At 45.6% G+C, this 16,342-nt stretch overlaps 1 protein-coding gene across 1 annotated transcript in view; it reads left to right on the plus strand.

Moving 5' to 3' along the window:
* Positions 1 to 16,342, plus strand: part of PTK2 (protein tyrosine kinase 2) — a 167,018-nt gene that overhangs the window by 73,834 nt on the left and 76,842 nt on the right. The window contains exon 12 of the mRNA XM_007464627.1: positions 3,604 to 3,656. Within this exon, the coding sequence (XP_007464689.1) occupies positions 3,604 to 3,656 (53 nt within the window). The remainder of the gene's footprint in view (positions 1 to 3,603; positions 3,657 to 16,342) is intronic.

Here is a 16,342-nt window from a genome sequence, read left to right on the forward strand (position 1 = left end):
AGTGAGATCGTATGAGGGAGGTCTGTTGTCAAACAGTCACTTTATAGTCAGTGACAATATTTATAAGAACCTGAAAATAGATACCATTCTGGCTATTTTACAAGTGAGAAAATTAAAGATATGTAATTTATGTTAATTTTTAAATTTGTTTATGTCATGAATTTCATAGTAGATGTTTCAATCTGTACAAGTAAAAGAATGCCAACACTTCTCTGTTCTCAGCCATTGTGCTAGGAATTGGGGACCAAATGAAAGTTACGATCTAGAAATTGAGATATACAGGTAAATAAACAATTATAGCTGTGTGCTGAGCGCTCAGAGGGAGATTTGAAGAGAATCCCAAGGCACCTGCAGAGAATACAGCACCTGAGAGGCCACTGCATATAGGGATAAAGAGGGTGGAACCTGGGCGTCACCTCTGTTCTGTCACTCTCTCTCCTCTATCACCGGTCTGCTGCCAGTTCCTTCCTTTCTGCTTCCTAACTAGCAGATCTATCCACTTCACATTCCCACCATCCCTCCCCGGTTTTTAGCTGTTATCACCTGCCTGGGCTCCTCCAGTAGACTCCTGTGTCGAGGTCCCCAAGACTACCCCATTCAGTGATTCTCTAGAAAGAACTCCCAGGACTCAGCACATAATCATACTCTCAGCTGTGATGTATGGCTGCCTGGGAACACAAAGCAAAACTGGCCAGGCAGAGAGCAATGGCATGAAGTCCCAAGGAAGCCAGGGGCAGGCTCCCAAGAGCCCTCTCTCAGGGGCTCAGGTAGGGTACACCTGATCCTCTGGAATGAGTTGTGGTGCCGTGGAGTATTGTCTACCAGGGAAGCTAGTTAGAGACTCGGTGTCCCAGCTTTTATGGGGGCCTGGTCATGTATGCACACTTTGCTTGGCGTGTACCCAAATTCCAGACTCCCAGAAGGAAGGCAAGAGTTCAGCACGAACCATATTATTTGTACAAACAGTGTAAGGACAGTGAACCACACTTACTAGTTAGGGGTTGGTGGGAGCCCTCCTAAACAGCAGCCAAGGGCCCACCTCAAAGGACAGCAGTCTCAGGTCTTCTGGGTTCCCATTTTCCTGCACACCTCCTACCCATCTTTGCCTGTCCCATGTTGCCTACCGTCCCATCCATTCTCTACAACAGCAGAAGGGACCTTTCCTCTCGAACCCCTCACGTGACCGCTGCTGCTCTTAGATTCAGGCCCACATCCTTCAGCCAGCCGGCGGGAGGCTGCACGACGGTCCCCGCCAGCTCCTCCAGCCTCATCTCCCGTTCCTCGTGCTCACTCTTCGTTCACATTGAACTGCCTTCAGTTCCTGGAGTCCTTCCTTCCCTCCGGCCTTGTCCTCAGCAGGGCCCTGCTCAAGTCTTATCCTGCATCCCTGCCTCTGGAAACCTCCCACCACCCCAGTCCCAGGAGCAGCCCTGTGTGTTTTCCTGTAACTTATCTCACATTAAACAGTTACCTTTCTGCTGCTCACACCCTGTGGCCTCGTTGACGGCCAGGGTCACGTGACGTGGTAGACCCGACACTGGGCCGTATCAGGCACACAGGAGGTACACAGTAGCTGGGCAGGCGAGTGGAGGGATGGGCGAGACCAGCTTTCTCTTAGCTTTTAGGCCTTGTGTTTCACAAACTCAACAATATTTAGTAGATATTTGTTAATGTCCCACATCAGGCAAGGAACTAATGCTCAGAGTATCTTCAATTGTGGAAAGTCTTAAGACATGACTTTGAGGATCAAGACACACTGGAATCATAAACACATAAAAAAGTCAGGAAGAAGGGAGTCGGTTAGAAGTGCTAACAAATCCTAGGAAAAGTGAACGAATAAAGCAAACTTTAAAAGAGCAGAATTTCCACAAATCATAGAGCAGCAGACCTGTTACTGTCACTGGTGAGAGAAGCGCAGCTGTCCCTGCGGTTGTAAGTTGGTTTGCAGTAGCATCCCAGCCCGCAGCCCCGGAGGACCCCGGGGTCCTGTCAACAGGGTGCACAGGCAGGTGATGTGACCTGCTTGTTGTGGGTGTGCACCTGTGACCTCCCGAGAAACGTGGTTCAGAGATGGTGAGAATAAGTCGTGGAGCTGCAACAGAAGAGGAACTGGTGATTTGTTAGAAAACGACTTTGGTTAAGCTTTGGTAATAAAGATACCATTTCACATATTTAGAGAATTCCATAAAAGGAACTCAGGGCTATGGCTTTGTGCTGTAACCCTTAGTTATAGAGGTTATGCAGCTGCATATTGAATATTTCTAGTTCTCAATGGGGATATACTATTTTAAGCTCCCGTATTACCTAATATATAAATTCTATATACTAGGAAAAATTCTTATTTAGTACTTCTAGAGTAAAGGCTTATGTAGCAGGAAAAGTTTTCTTTTATAAAAAGAGCAAAGTAACTTTGACATCTAAAGACTATAGGGTTCTGGGCTTCCCTGGTGGCACAGTGGTTAAGAATCCACGTGCCAATGCAGGCAACACGGGTTGGAGCCCCAGTCGGGGAAGATCCCACATGCCGCGGAACACCTAAGCCCGTGCGCCACAACTACTGAGCCTGTGCTCTAGAGCCCACGAGCCACAACTACTGAGCCCACGGGCCACAACTACTGAAGCCCAGACGGAAGATCCCACATGCCGCGGAACACCTAAGCCCGTGCGCCACAACTACTGAGCCTGTGCTCTAGAGCCCACGAGCCACAACTACTGAGCCCACGTGCCACAACTACTGAAGCCCACACACCTAGAGCCCGTGCTCCACAATAAAAGAAGCCACCACAGTGAGAAGCCTGTGCACCGCAGCAAAGAGGAGCCCCCGCTCACCGCAACTAGAGAAAGCCGTGCACAGCAACGAAAAACCAAAGCAGCCAAAAATAAATCAATAAAGAAATAGATTTAAAAATAAATTAATTAATTAAAGAAATGCAACAAAAATATTTTTAAAAATAAATAAAGACTATAGGGTTCCTTTTTTCTCTGTTTTATGCTTTTCCAAAAATTTTAAACTGAACTATACTTGGATTTTTTCTAAATGTCACTGAAACCTTTGGCCAAAATGTTATTTTACGTGGGTATGTATGTAAAACACTAACGTTGTCGAGCCGTTTCATGAAACAACCGGATGCGTTAAGCTTACCTTGTTTCAGTCTGTAAATAATAACAATATATGTCCATGTGCTGCCTGCTCTTGGACATGCTCGAAATTGAAGCAGGGCCAGTCGTGTAACAGTGTTTCACATTCGCATCTCAGTCCCAGGCATTGTTCCCTCTGTGGTATAACTTGGGCCACTCCCTTGCAGTCCAGCATCTAAATTAAAGTTAATCTGAGCCACGTACACCGCATTCAGTCATGTTATAGTCCAGCGTTCCTTCACTTCTCTGTCTTAATTTCTGGTCTTTAAAACATTAAATCAGTCTGGTGACTTTAAGGGCCTCAGGTGGTAGAATCTAGTGTTTTACAAAATCACCCCTCTAGACTGTGCAGTCTCCCTGGGAAATGGCACAGTCGTCCTGATTCTGGGCAGCTCACGGTTTGAATGAATGCTGGCGGTGTGGTCTGAAGAGCATGGCACTCATGGCTTTGCACCTCTGTTCCAGGCTGGCCAACAGCGAGAAGCAGGGCGTTCGGACCCACGCCGTCTCTGTGTCAGGTAAGAGGCCACACGGGCGTCAGGCAGAGGGGCCCACCACGGTGGTAGGAAATCGCCATGTGTTAGACGTCTGCTCATTTTTATTAGGATTACTTCTTTCTAGAATAGCTTACAAAAATTAAACGTTAAAATTATTAATAATTTTTTAAATTTGCATAATTTTACCATCATGAAATAGGTTTAAATATAGCTCACTGATTTTTTTTAATATGAGACATACGTGTATAATACTAGATTACTCACAGGATTGTATAGAATTCCAAGTTAATTTCCAGTTTTAATTCCATCTTAATTATATTTAGAGTGAAAATTTTTACTTTTGAAACTGCAATTATAACATCTTTGTAATGCAGCAGAAATTAACATAATATACTTTGTATATTCATTATTTTTTGAAGTTCAGGAAATGTGAAACTTTTTTAAACAGCTTTTGTCTTTAACAATTAACATAAAACAGTGTTTGAATATTGCTTTTTTAAAAATATAGTTAAGATGTTGACATAAGCATTATCTTAACTATTTGCTGGTGTGATGAGTGTGGTGTGCTTTCCTTGGTATGTTTTCAAAATACATGTGCCTTTTTTCCCCATTTAAAAATGTGAAAAATAGAGGAAAGGTGGGGAAAAAGCAAAAAGCATCTTCTGTGGACCCAGGTGTAGGTATCTTAAAATATTGATACATATACTATGTGTGTATATTTATACATGTATGCGTATACATGTATATCCATACACACACATATAATATGTTCTTATGCGTATCACATTTCTAAAATACATCTTCCTAAAACTCTAGTATCTGACAATCTGACTTAGAAGAAATCTAATTCCTGTTAGTTTAATTTACCTTGAGTTAATTTTTACCTAAAATATAGTTTTGTGCTTTTGCCTCGTTGATGACTGAATTATTTTCTAGTGTTCCAGTGTACAAATAGAATTGCTTATTTTTTTTTTATTGTCCCCAAACTTCTCACAGCCCCCTTCTCAAGAAATATCTGTGCTCGTATCCGTATGCTTAGCAAAGATGCTCCAGTGATGAACCGCGTGGGGCAGGTGTGTGTGGGCCGGAGCACTGCGGCTCAGGAAACCGATCCCTTCCTGATGGGGGAGAGTGGTGTTAAGGCTGGAGCTGGTACTGCTGGGCAGTGCCAGACGCCCGGCGGGCTGCAGGGCTGCCGGCATGCACACCGCCTCCACGGGGCTCTCCGAACCCCCGCGGTGACGCGGGGCCGCTAAGCGCGCTCATGTCCCATCTGTGGCGGAGCAGGAGGTGGAGCAGGCAGAGAGCAGGCCCTCCGGCGGGGCGAGAGGGGCCACCCATGCCAGAGCGGCGAGGTGGTGAAGGACCCTGTCAGTCGCTGGGCATCAAAGGCTATTCTGTGGCGTGTTCCATGGAAGAGGCGAGATTGAGCCAGCTTTGAGCAATTCGTAAGCGCTCTGGCCCTCTCCTTGCCAGACGGGAAGCAGGCTTGGGAGTGAGGCCCGGGAGGCACTGGTGGCCCTCACCGCCGTGGCTGCCGCACGTGTGCTTCACAGCTGCTCCGCGTGATGCGGAGCTGACGCGCCCTCTTGGGCGCATCATGACTCCAGCTAGTGATGAAACACAGCAGGCCTCGCAGAAGCTTCAGGTCTTGTTCTTTCCATTTCCTGGCGTCCTCAGAGGAGGTTTTTCACAGCTGCTCCCCACAGCACCTGCCGGTTTCACCTCTCCCGGCCAACCCCTCGTTTCTGAGTCTGCCTTCCTTGCTTCTCCCTGGTTATCCCTTGGCTAGAAATTCATGCTTCTGCCCCTTCTCCACAGTAGCTGCCTGATGGCTACCACCTTTACTGAATTTAAATAGGCACTTCCCTGGGCAGGAGCTCCAGGAATGACTCACAGTCCGTCAGAGAAGTTTCGGCCCCTCAGCTCAGCCCCCAGAGGCCTCCCGTGGTCTGTGCACAGCCTGCCTTGCCAGCCACCCCCCACCACATTGCTCTTCAGCCAAACAAAGTCGGGCGTCCAGCCCTCCGCCCCGCCTCCTTCCCTCTGTCCTTCTGCTTGAGCTGCTCCACCGTCCGGCACGTCCTTGTCCTTTCCATTGTCACTCGTCAAGGTCTTTCGTTCTTTAGAGTCAGTACTGGATGCTGTTTCACACGTGACCACCGCTTTGGTAGTTCACCGAGACAGGCCAGGAAGAACTCTCGGCGTCTTGTGGATATTCAGTGACGGCCCTGACTTCTTAGATTCCTGTTGACCCTTCGTCAGCCCGCCTATGGCCTTGCTCCCTTTTGTGGACGTGGGCTCACAGTGTGCTTTATTTGTGTCTTCCACAAAGACTAGAGAATAACATCTCAGCAGCCTGGCCAGCCAGGAGCTATGTCTTGCACGTCGCCCATAAGTTATCAAGTTGACACCAAGAAAGCCAGTACTGTTGCTAAACCCCGGGGTTTTTCCTTACCTAGCAACCTGGAAACCCGGCACCGCGTGGGTGTGGCGCTGACACTGAGGGGAGACCACCACCCCCCACCCCAGACCCTGCAGAGCGCCACGTCTGTCCCCCACCGCAAGCTGATCCGTCTCCAGGCTGGTGGGCGGTGGCTGAGGCTCAGTCTGTGTGCTGGCCGTGACGACGTGTTTTTCTGTCAGGGTCCGTCTCGTTTGGCCCCAGCAAACCCTACAAGGTGGATACTACTCCAGTTTTACATTTCCTGTTTTACGGTAATTCCGTCAACAGATACATCTGAGTGCCTGCTGTGTGCCAGGCACTGTTCCAGATGCTGGGGTGCGATAGTGAACAAAGCCAGGCCCTCCCCTTGTGGAGCTGACGTTCTGTGGAGGAGACAGGCGGACGCTGAGTTAAAATAAAGCAGGCAAATGGAGAGCGAGGGGTGGGACTGTTTAAAGCTGGGGTCAAGAGGAGTCTCTCTGAGCAGGTGACTGAACGCACACATTGTGCGACAGCGAGCGCTGAAGCAGGGACTTGGCAAACCCAGTGCCAGCCAGAGTGGCAGAGAGCAGGGCAGGCGAGGTCACACACAGCTAGGAGGTGACGGGTCTCTGTTAGGTTCTCAGCGTGCTGTACACAGCGTTAGGTATTACCTCGTTAATCCCTACGACGATCTCACGAGGTCTTTGTCGTCTCCCCATTTCACAGATAGGAGGAAAGAAATTCAGAGAGGTGAACACACTTGTTCAGTGTCACACAACTTGAAAATGATGGAGCTAGGATTGAACTCAGGTCATTATTGTCCTCTAGGCTATATTGCCTTTCAATAACAGTGTAAGGAAGGTTACCCCAGGTACAGATGAAGAATCACTTCGGAAGATGGAGAAAGTGGGACTTGTCTGATTCCCCTATTTACATTCATAACTGAAAAGTTCTTACCTGATCTTCAAGGCTGGCTTCAGATGCCGCCACCTCCTAGAAGCCTTCCCTGGCTACTCCAGGACTCTTCTTCCTCGGAGTTCTCTAGCCCACCATATGTCTCACTATTGTGGATAGTCTTTAAATAGATGTAATGATTTTAGAAACCTTCTTGTCCACTAGACCCTGACCCCATCATAGGCAAAGACGTGTTTTATTTGTCTTTTATTGTCTGGGACATAGTGCTTAGTGATTGTCTTTAAATGAATTAGATGCCCGAGCAAGGTACGGAGAGGTGCTGGGGCTTGGAAGAATGCAAGGAGGAAAGGCAGGGCCCCCCCCCCCCCAGATGCCCGAGCAAGGTACGGAGAGGTGCTGGGGCTTGGAAGAATGCAAGGAGGAAAGGCAGGCCCCCCCCCCCCCAAGAGTGAGCAGTGACCTTGAGAGTTGCTGGACTCTCAGACGCTTGCTGTGAGCTGGTCACTGTGAACTGTACTGTTCTGGACGCACTCTTAGGTGGTTTTGAGTAAGGGGCATGGAGGCCAGCAAGCAGGAAGAATGGGGGTCTGGATGCCTTCAGACAGTTCTCAGCTCGTGATGACGGGGTACCAGGCCCTCCTTCCAATCTCATTGTAGGAGGAAATGTAGTTATCAGATCATCTCCAGTAGGGGCACAGTTACAGTTGATGTTGAATACACGCAGAGTTTATTTCTGAAATCTAGACAAAGTTTCTCTATAAAAATAAGTATAAGGTTAACAGATTTACAAAAATATCTAGCAGAATAGTGCATTTCCTTGGGCACATTTCTCTGAGGGCCTAGAGTAATTTTTAGCCTAAGTGTAAGTTTTTAGGAAACGTGTAAACACACGTTCTGGAGCTCAGTTAGAACTATAGTGGAGAGGCCGTTGCTTGTACTACAGACAAGGGGTCTGTAGGTGGTCAGAGAGAGGGGTGCCAGGGTCGGGGCTGGGGGGGGGAGACGTGCTTGAGCCACGTTCGTGTGGGTGAAGATACCCCAGGAATATAGGTATTTCTGAGGAAAATCAATGAATAAAGCTGAATTTTAAATATTTCAAAGGTTTAAACTTTGGTTTTTGTTTGGTTGGTTTTTGTGTTTCAGGGTTCTGTTTTGTTTTTTAATAACCAGGCCCTTAAGCAGTAGGGCCTTAAGTGTAACAGAAATACAGGTAACGCATGACGGCCACTGCACTGTGCACGTGGCTCTTGTCACACACCTGGGTTGTAGTAATGGGATGGAGATCAGAAGATGATTTTCTCTCTTGTGTGTCTGTCATGACAACCAGTGCAATGACCTCTTTCTTTTGTTAGAAATGTTTGGTTTGATTGTGTCTGCTGAGCCCTTCGTTGATGATCAAATGCACCACTTTGTGATGATACTTTTTCAGTATTTATTATAAATTAAAAAAATTTTTTTTTACCCTATAACAGATTCTTCTGGTTTAGTTAATCATGCAGCATCATTCCAGTTATTTGAGATTACCTTTAGGTTTCTCAAGTTAGTGACTAAAAATTGTTCTAAGCGAAAATAAACTTAGCAAAATAAATGTTACTTGCGTTAAGCCGCTTCATTACAAATTCTAAAGCAGTTACTTTAATTTTTTTTTTTTGAGATTGAAGTTTCTTGTTTTATTTGTTGAAAAGAAAGAGGTCATGTCAGCCAATCAGCTTCAACATACATAAATGCAATTCCCAAGCCTCTGAGTGCAGGGTTTAAAGACGAGATGACAAGACCAACTCATTCACAAGTACTGAGGGAGGTTCCTTGAATGTCTGGGTAAAGTTGGGTTCTACTGAATACAGGCTGACCACCCAAGTGGCCCCACTATGGGGGCTTACCGGCCCATTTAGGATGAGTCCGATGGACTGATTTTGGAATATTTTACTCAAAGAGTCAGGATAGTTTAATTGCATTTATTTAAGCATTCTGTTTGTACAGTGAAAATGGGAAGTGACTCTTTCTAGGGAAAACTGTGCATTTCTATTATCAAGCAGTTACTTTATATATGCAAAAGTAGTTTGTAAACTGTAAAGTTCTATAAAATGTAAAGTGGTATATGTATAGTCCATAATAATTATTTGCATTTTTCCCCCTTTTTTTCTCACAGTCTCTGAAACACTAGGTCTGTTATTCATTCATTGCTCTGCCACTGCTTTGTAAATATAAGTACTGATAGTTATTTACATTTGAATGAGGCTCAGAGGTTATGCCAGGCATGTTCACAAGCACTGTCTTGTTTGAACCTCGGGACAGTCTTCCTCATGTTTCCACCTTATAGATGGACTGAGGTGACGAGGCCTGGCTCACGTAGCTAGCAGTGGCTGAGAGCCTGATGGAAACGCAGATCTGGGCTCCAAACCCATCGCCTTTCCATTAGACAGCACTGAGTCATTGGAGAGCTTGAGATGTTCGTGTGTAGAAGGGAGGAGTAGTTTTGGAAGAGTCTGAGTCTGATTTCAGGGTAGTTTTTCTCTCATTTATCAGGAATAGCATAGTCCTGACTCATTTCTGACTGTTCTGTTGGAATCCAAAAGTCTGCCCTGTATTGAAGTTCGAAAGAGTTTCTCTTGTCTGGTTTACATCCTAGTTTCACTTTTGATAACACTGATTTAGAAGGTAGTCTCTGTCTGCACTGAAAGCTTGATTTAAACGAAAGCTTTCAGAGATTTTTTGTAAGTGCCCTAATAGAGTATTGTCGCCTAGCACATGTGGAGTTAATTTTTGTAAATTATGTGCTTTATGAAATGATTTAATCAAATTAATGCTACTGGTGATTTTTACGTGCACCGAGCCGTACGTATTAGGGGTTTGACATGTTCATAGTACCTGGCTTACTGGAAATTCTTTTAATTCCAACAGCCACGACTAGCGTTCCGTAGTCAGTCTGGCGTTAGGATAGATGTTCAGCCGTCTCTGACCGGGTAGGGGCAGGGCGGTTGATCGTGTTGCACGTGAACAAGGAAGTGATCATGAAAATACACCATCACCACCACCACCCCCGCCGTGCTACGTCCTTCGTCCTAGCCCCCCTTCTCACACTGTTGTCACAGCATCTGAACTCTCTTTGCCTCTTTGGAGATTTGAGGGTGCTCCTTGACAAGGTCCCTCACCTCTCTGGCTTCTAAGGGAGTTGAGAAGAGTACTCTGGAGTCACATGGGTGCTGAAGCATCTCCGTCATGTGTTGTAGAATAACAACCCAAGAAGGACCCGGAGCCAGATGGCTTCTTGTTCCTCACCCTGGAATTGGACTGAACCTCTCAGCTGCAGGCCTGGAGACAGGCAGACACTTGTAGGACCCCCAGGGGGCAGTAGCCTGAGACACTTGCAGATGAAAAAGAACCCGAGTGAGATGGGAGCAAACATGAGCACAACAGAAATTTAAAGAGGATATTTACTTCTGGAAACTCTTTCCAGGCCACATGGATCCGTCCTCTTAGTTCTGTGAACTTGGCGTCCAGAGTAGAGCGTGACCACCCCCTCCTAATAGCCTCCACATAGCAAGGGACAGCGCGGCGCTTCCCTCACGAGAGCACTTTGAGCAAGGGTGCATTTTTGTCTGTATGAAAGTGTGCTTCACGATGGCCAGTGTTTGGGTTTATTTAGCTGATGAACCATCTTAATCTCTTGCTAAACTTGTTAACACATTAATAAATAAACTTTAATAATCTTCTTAAAACTTATTACTACAAGAAGCCCAAGTATCATCTTGTTAAACATAAAAACAGAGTATTGCTAACATCCGAAGGCCCAGTGTTTTTTTTCCCCCTTCACAGAGAAAAATTTTAAAGGAAGGCTTGAAACTTTTAAAATATAAATTCTGGAATTTGACCTCACGGGTTTCTAGTAGCATGTCATGGCTGCATCATATTGTGGAATTTGTTAAAATCAAACTGCATGAGTCAAGATAAAATGCATTTGATATTTTTACAAGCAAGAGGCCACGTGAATGGGTGGATATCGTCATGCTTTTGAATTCTTAGCTTTTTAACTCTTCGTCATGGGAAGCTCCAGATGCACACAGAAGCAGAGAGAGTAGATTGGGTAGCGATCTTCCAGGCTCATCACCCAGGTTCAGCAGCTGAAAACCAGCCACACCTCACCTCTGTGCCCAGCCACACAGACACACACTCCCCACAGATGGTCTCAAGCGCCTTGAAGGCATATGCCTCTGTAAACATTTCTAAAAGATAAAGGCTTTTTAAAAACAACATTACTACACTGTAAGAACGTTCACAGTAGTTCCTTAATACCAGCTGTCAGGTCAGTGCTTGGATTCCCTGGTTAAGGCATTTTCACACTTGGTGTTGTCCAGCCTGGGGTCAGACAAGCAGGGCTGGGTGAACTTGACTGTGTCTCCTGTCTCCTCCTGTCTCTGTGCACTGCCGCCCCCCTTCTTTTTTTCTTGATCGCAGTTTATCTGTTGAGGAAATCGTGCCCTGTGCGCTGTGCCCCACACTCGGCCTGGCCAAGTGCCACTCCGTGATGCTGTGTTGAGTGGGTCCCCCTCCAGCCCCTGTGTTCCTGACTTACCTACAGGCTGGTCGTTAGGATTGAGAGGAGTTTGGTCGGATTCAGACTCAAAGATTCTGTTTTTACGAGACCACGCATAGGTGCTGTTTAACATCTGGCTGCTGTCTCTGTGACGTTAAGCCGATCCATAGGTTCAGAGAGTCTGTGTTTCACCTCGTGGCTTTGGCAGCTACTGATGTTTGTGCAGGAATTTCATTCGGGGCCACAACATGGCCACCGGTGCATTCATGTCATCTTTGTTTATTTCGCTGTTATACTTCTTTTTTTTTTTTTTTGGCTGCGTTGGGTCTTTGTTGCTGCGCACAGGCTTTCTCTAGTTGCGGCGAGCAGGGGCTACTCTTCATTGCAGTGCGTGGGCTTCTCATTGTGGTGGCTTCTCTTGTTGCAGAGCATGGGCTCTAGGCGCGGGGGCTTCCGTAGTTGTGGCTTGTGGGCTCAGTAGTTGTGGCTTGCAGGCTCCAGAGCACAGGCCCGGTAGTTGTGGCGCACAGGCTTAGTTGCTCCACGGCATGTGGGGTCTTCCCAGACCAGGGCTCGAACCCGTGTCCCCTGCATTGCCGAGTGGATTCTTCACCACTGCGCCACCAAGGAAGCCCCACTGTTACACTTCTAAAGACAGCCTCCGCTCATCAGCTGTTCAGTTGCCCTGAGAAATGGGTGACTGAGAAGAACGTTTGCCATGCCCTCCCCCTCCCTCTGTCCCCGCCAGACCTCCCTGCTGCTCCTTGGCCAGTGCCCCAGGCTCACCTCTGCTCTGGAAAGCTTTTAGCATACGACTCCTTCCATATTTAGAGGTGCAGCCCCACAGGAAAGCACTCCCTGTCCTGCGTCTGCTCTGAGTTTTTTCTCCATGGCACTTACATGTTGATGTACCACACGGTTTACTCACTTAATCATCTTTTCCCCAACCCAGAACATAAGCTCAACAAGGGAAGAATGGGGGGGCCTGTTTCAGTGCTGTAGCCCTAGCACGTACACAGTGTGCTGTTAGCTCATGCTAGGTGTTTACAAACATAATTAAAGTAGTCATCTTGGACAAAATAAAGGAAGGGTCCTAACACTTTTTTTAGTGGTGTGGATAATATTCTTGTTATTACTCAAAAAAAAGTTATGCTTATATTTTTTAAAAAGTACTTGCTTTTTAAGTTAATATGAAGAATAGTCATTACCTTAGTTTAGAAATAAGATAAAAAATTGAAAGGTAGGAATAGCTTTGCGTTTTTGGAGCGGTTGTCCTGTGCCGGGTGCCCTGGGAGTTCATGGAATCCTCTCTGCATCTCTTTACTTGAGGAAGCTTCTGTCACTGCCTCATTTTACAAATAGGAAAACAGAAACAGAAGTTGGGTAACTTTTCTAATGTCATGGGGTGAGTAGTGGAGCCAGAATCTGAATCCAAATAGAGATTTTTGTATATTTTATTTTTCCATAATTTCACACATAGAGGATGGTTGTAAGAATAGTAAAGTGAAGTCTCATATGTTCTTTACTCAAATTCACTATGTCTCTATTTTGGCCCACTTGCTCTCTCCTTCCCTCTACTTTTTTTTTTCTTTTTTAAAATTGAAGTATAGTAGATTTACAATATTGTGTTAGTTTCAGGTGTGAAACAAAGTGATTCAGGGGGTTTTTTGCAGATTATTTTCCGTTATAGGTTATTACAAAATAGCGAGTATAATTGCTGTGCTGCACAGTAGGTCCTTGTGGCTTATCTGTTTTGTATGTAGCAGTGTGTATCTGGGCATCCTGTACTCCGAACTTATCTCCCCACATCCCCCTTTGATAATCATAAGTTTGTTTTCTGTGTCTGAGTCTATTTGTTTTGTAAGTAGATTCATTTGTATTATTTTTTAGATCCCACATATAAGTGATATCATACAATATTTGTCTTTCTCTGTCTGACTTGCTTCGTGTAGTATGATAATCTCTAGGTCCATCCATGGTGCCGCAAATGGCATCATTTCATTCTTTTTTATGGCTGAGTAATATTCTATTGTGTATATATGTACCACATCTTCTTTATCCATTTCTCTGTCGATGGACATTTAGGTTGCTTCCATGTCTTGGCTATTGTAAATAGTGCTGCTATGAACATTGGGGCGCATGTATCTTTTCGAATTAGAGTTTTCTCCAGATATATGCCCGGGAGTGGGATTGCTGGATCATATGGTTGTTCTGTATTTTATTTTTTTAAGGAATCTCCATACTGTTCTCCATAGTGGCTGTATCAATTTACATTCCCACCAGCAGTGTAGGGGGAGGATTCCTTTTTCTCCACACCTTCTCCAGCGTTTAGTATTTATAGGCTTTTTGGTGATGGCCATTCTAGCCAGCGTGAAGTAATATACCTCATTGTAGTTTTGATTTGCATTTCTCTAGTAATTAGCAATGTTGAGCATCTTTTCATGTGCCTGTTGGCCATTTGTATGTCTTCTTCTTTTTTTTTTGGAAACATTTGAAAGCAAGTTGCAGACATGGTATGCCCCTTTACTTATAAATGTTTCAGTGTGCACTTCCTAAGACCAAGGACATCCTCTTACACAGTCACAGTGTCTTTACCAAAACCAGGGAATTTGACTCTGATAGAATGCTCTTATCTTATCCACAGTCCATGTTCTTGTTTCATCTCAGTGACCCCTACAGCTGTTGCCCCTCCACCCCATCCGGAATTCCATCCCGCCTGGCACAGGGCACTGTTTTCGTGTTCTTAACCGATAAAACACAGGGAGCTGCCCTCTGGAGTCATCACACAGGAAATTGAGTGTGTGCTAAGGGGGGAAGATGGAACAGTGCACATTGTTGGGATAACAGCACACCCCGTGGGAACGTGACCACGTTGTCTGTTTCAGTTCTCATTTCTGTTCCTAACTGATGGCCATAAATCGTTGCCATCTTCATCCTGACCCTGCTCTCCCTGGGCCCACACCTGGAATCCTTACCTTTCTTGATGGGACCCTGTGGATCTGCAGTTAAGTTGTGCATGCCCACTGCATCTTTTCTGTCACATGGTGTAACCGCTGCATTTTAAAGGGCTGTACATCCCTTGTTTTGACTCTAGTTTGACTTGTCTGCTCTTGCCCTTAGCGTACTGCAGTTGTTTCTTCTCTGTTCTACTGTCCTGGGTGCTTGTTCATCCAGCAAGTGCCTCATACAGAGAGAGTTGACTTTCAAGTGAGTTTGCAGCACATGAATGAGAGTGAATGAACAAAGGATGCCGGTAGGCGGGGGAGGGGCTTTGCAACCTATGTATTCAGATGTCCTTATGTTTTTTATGTTAAGGCAGTTTATTTAAGGTGTACACTTAAGGTCTGTGTCTTTGCTGATGATTTGGGGGAAAGTGCTTATAAAGCTCTTTCACAAATCAGGATCTGCTAGTTTTCTGCAATTTTTTTCTTTGTGGTTAAATGTTAGATGTTCACAAGAATCTTGAATTATTTATTGGTCTTTGTTGTTTGTCTCATTTCATTTTGTTTCAGTTTTGTTATTTGTAAAGGTATCTGTACCTTTACTTGGCTGGCTTTGTAAAGGCTTAGCTGGCTGACTCTCTTTATGTCTTGCTAAAACTTTCTGTGTCTAGTGCTAATCTTTCCTAAGAGGGAAAATTGGCATTTTAAAATATTAATATGTTTCTTAAAACTCAGTTATATTAAGAAATCAAGTGTGCCAGTAGTCACATAAAAGCATTGCAATTTTGTATTTGTTTTTATTGATATGCCTTAAAATATGTTTGCTCTTGTATTAAAATGTGTTTGTTTTTCTCTTTCCTCCTCCTGCCTCTTTATAAAGGAGTCAGTCACTGCCAACATAAAGTTAAGAAAGCTAGGCGCTTTCTCCCTTTGGTCTTCTGTTCCCACGAACCTCCTTCTGCGGGTACTGCACTCATCTTTGCACAGACTCTAATTAACCACAGCGCCGCAGGCAGCAGCCTAACCAGATGCTTGTAGATTATCCTGAGCGGGTGTGCCTGTACTGGGGGTCAGTGAGTGCTGTCCACTGCCCGGCAGCGGTACTGTGGGCCGCTCTCCTCACGGCAGACTGTTTGCCTGTTTGCTGGTTTTTAAATGCATGACAGGACTAGAAGTCACTTCCTGGTTTCCCCTGTGGGATCTTAGTGTTTTACCAAAGGGGCCGGCAGGTGCCTTTGCCTCGTGGGTTTCCTGACCTGGCATGTGATTAATGGAGAGGGATGGTCCGAGTGAGCCCCAGGGGTCTCTGCCTTTCCTGCCTGGGGGGCAGATACTCAGGGTGCTGCAGAGCAGAGGCCAAGGGGGGGGTTCTAGCAAAGGGAAGATTATCTGTAACAACTGGAAGATTCATTTCTACAAACACTGTATAAATGTAAGTGGAAGCTCGCCAGCAGAGCCTCAGGTGCTGTACTCCTTAAGCTTCTTTGGAGAGGCTGGAATCCTGGGGAGGCTTGCTGAGGGCTGTTCCCTGCTTATTGTGTGGGGTACACATTGATGACCCATAGTTTTCATTTCCAAGAGGATACAAATTCCTTTTGAGGAAAGTAGAGTCATTTTTTAACATTTAACTGTGAGAAGCAATCAAATCAGTTTTGCTTAATGCAGCAGAAACGCACTTAAACTGCTATTTACTTGGGGTAACGTGTGGACCGCTTAAAACTCGCATTAATGCCCTTAAGTAAACGTGCTAACTCCTATGATCTTTCTTTTATCTTTTGAATTAGACTGGGGGGGTAATTTTTGTGTTTTCCTTACACTTTGATTTGCTCGTCATTTTAATAGCGTTTTCCCTCTCTTCCCCCCTCCCCTCCCCTCCCCCCTCCCCCCT

Source organism: Lipotes vexillifer, unplaced genomic scaffold, assembly GCF_000442215.2.
Source record: "Lipotes vexillifer unplaced genomic scaffold, Lipotes_vexillifer_v1.1 scaffold394, whole genome shotgun sequence".
Classification (NCBI taxonomy): Eukaryota; Metazoa; Chordata; class Mammalia; order Artiodactyla; family Lipotidae; genus Lipotes; species Lipotes vexillifer.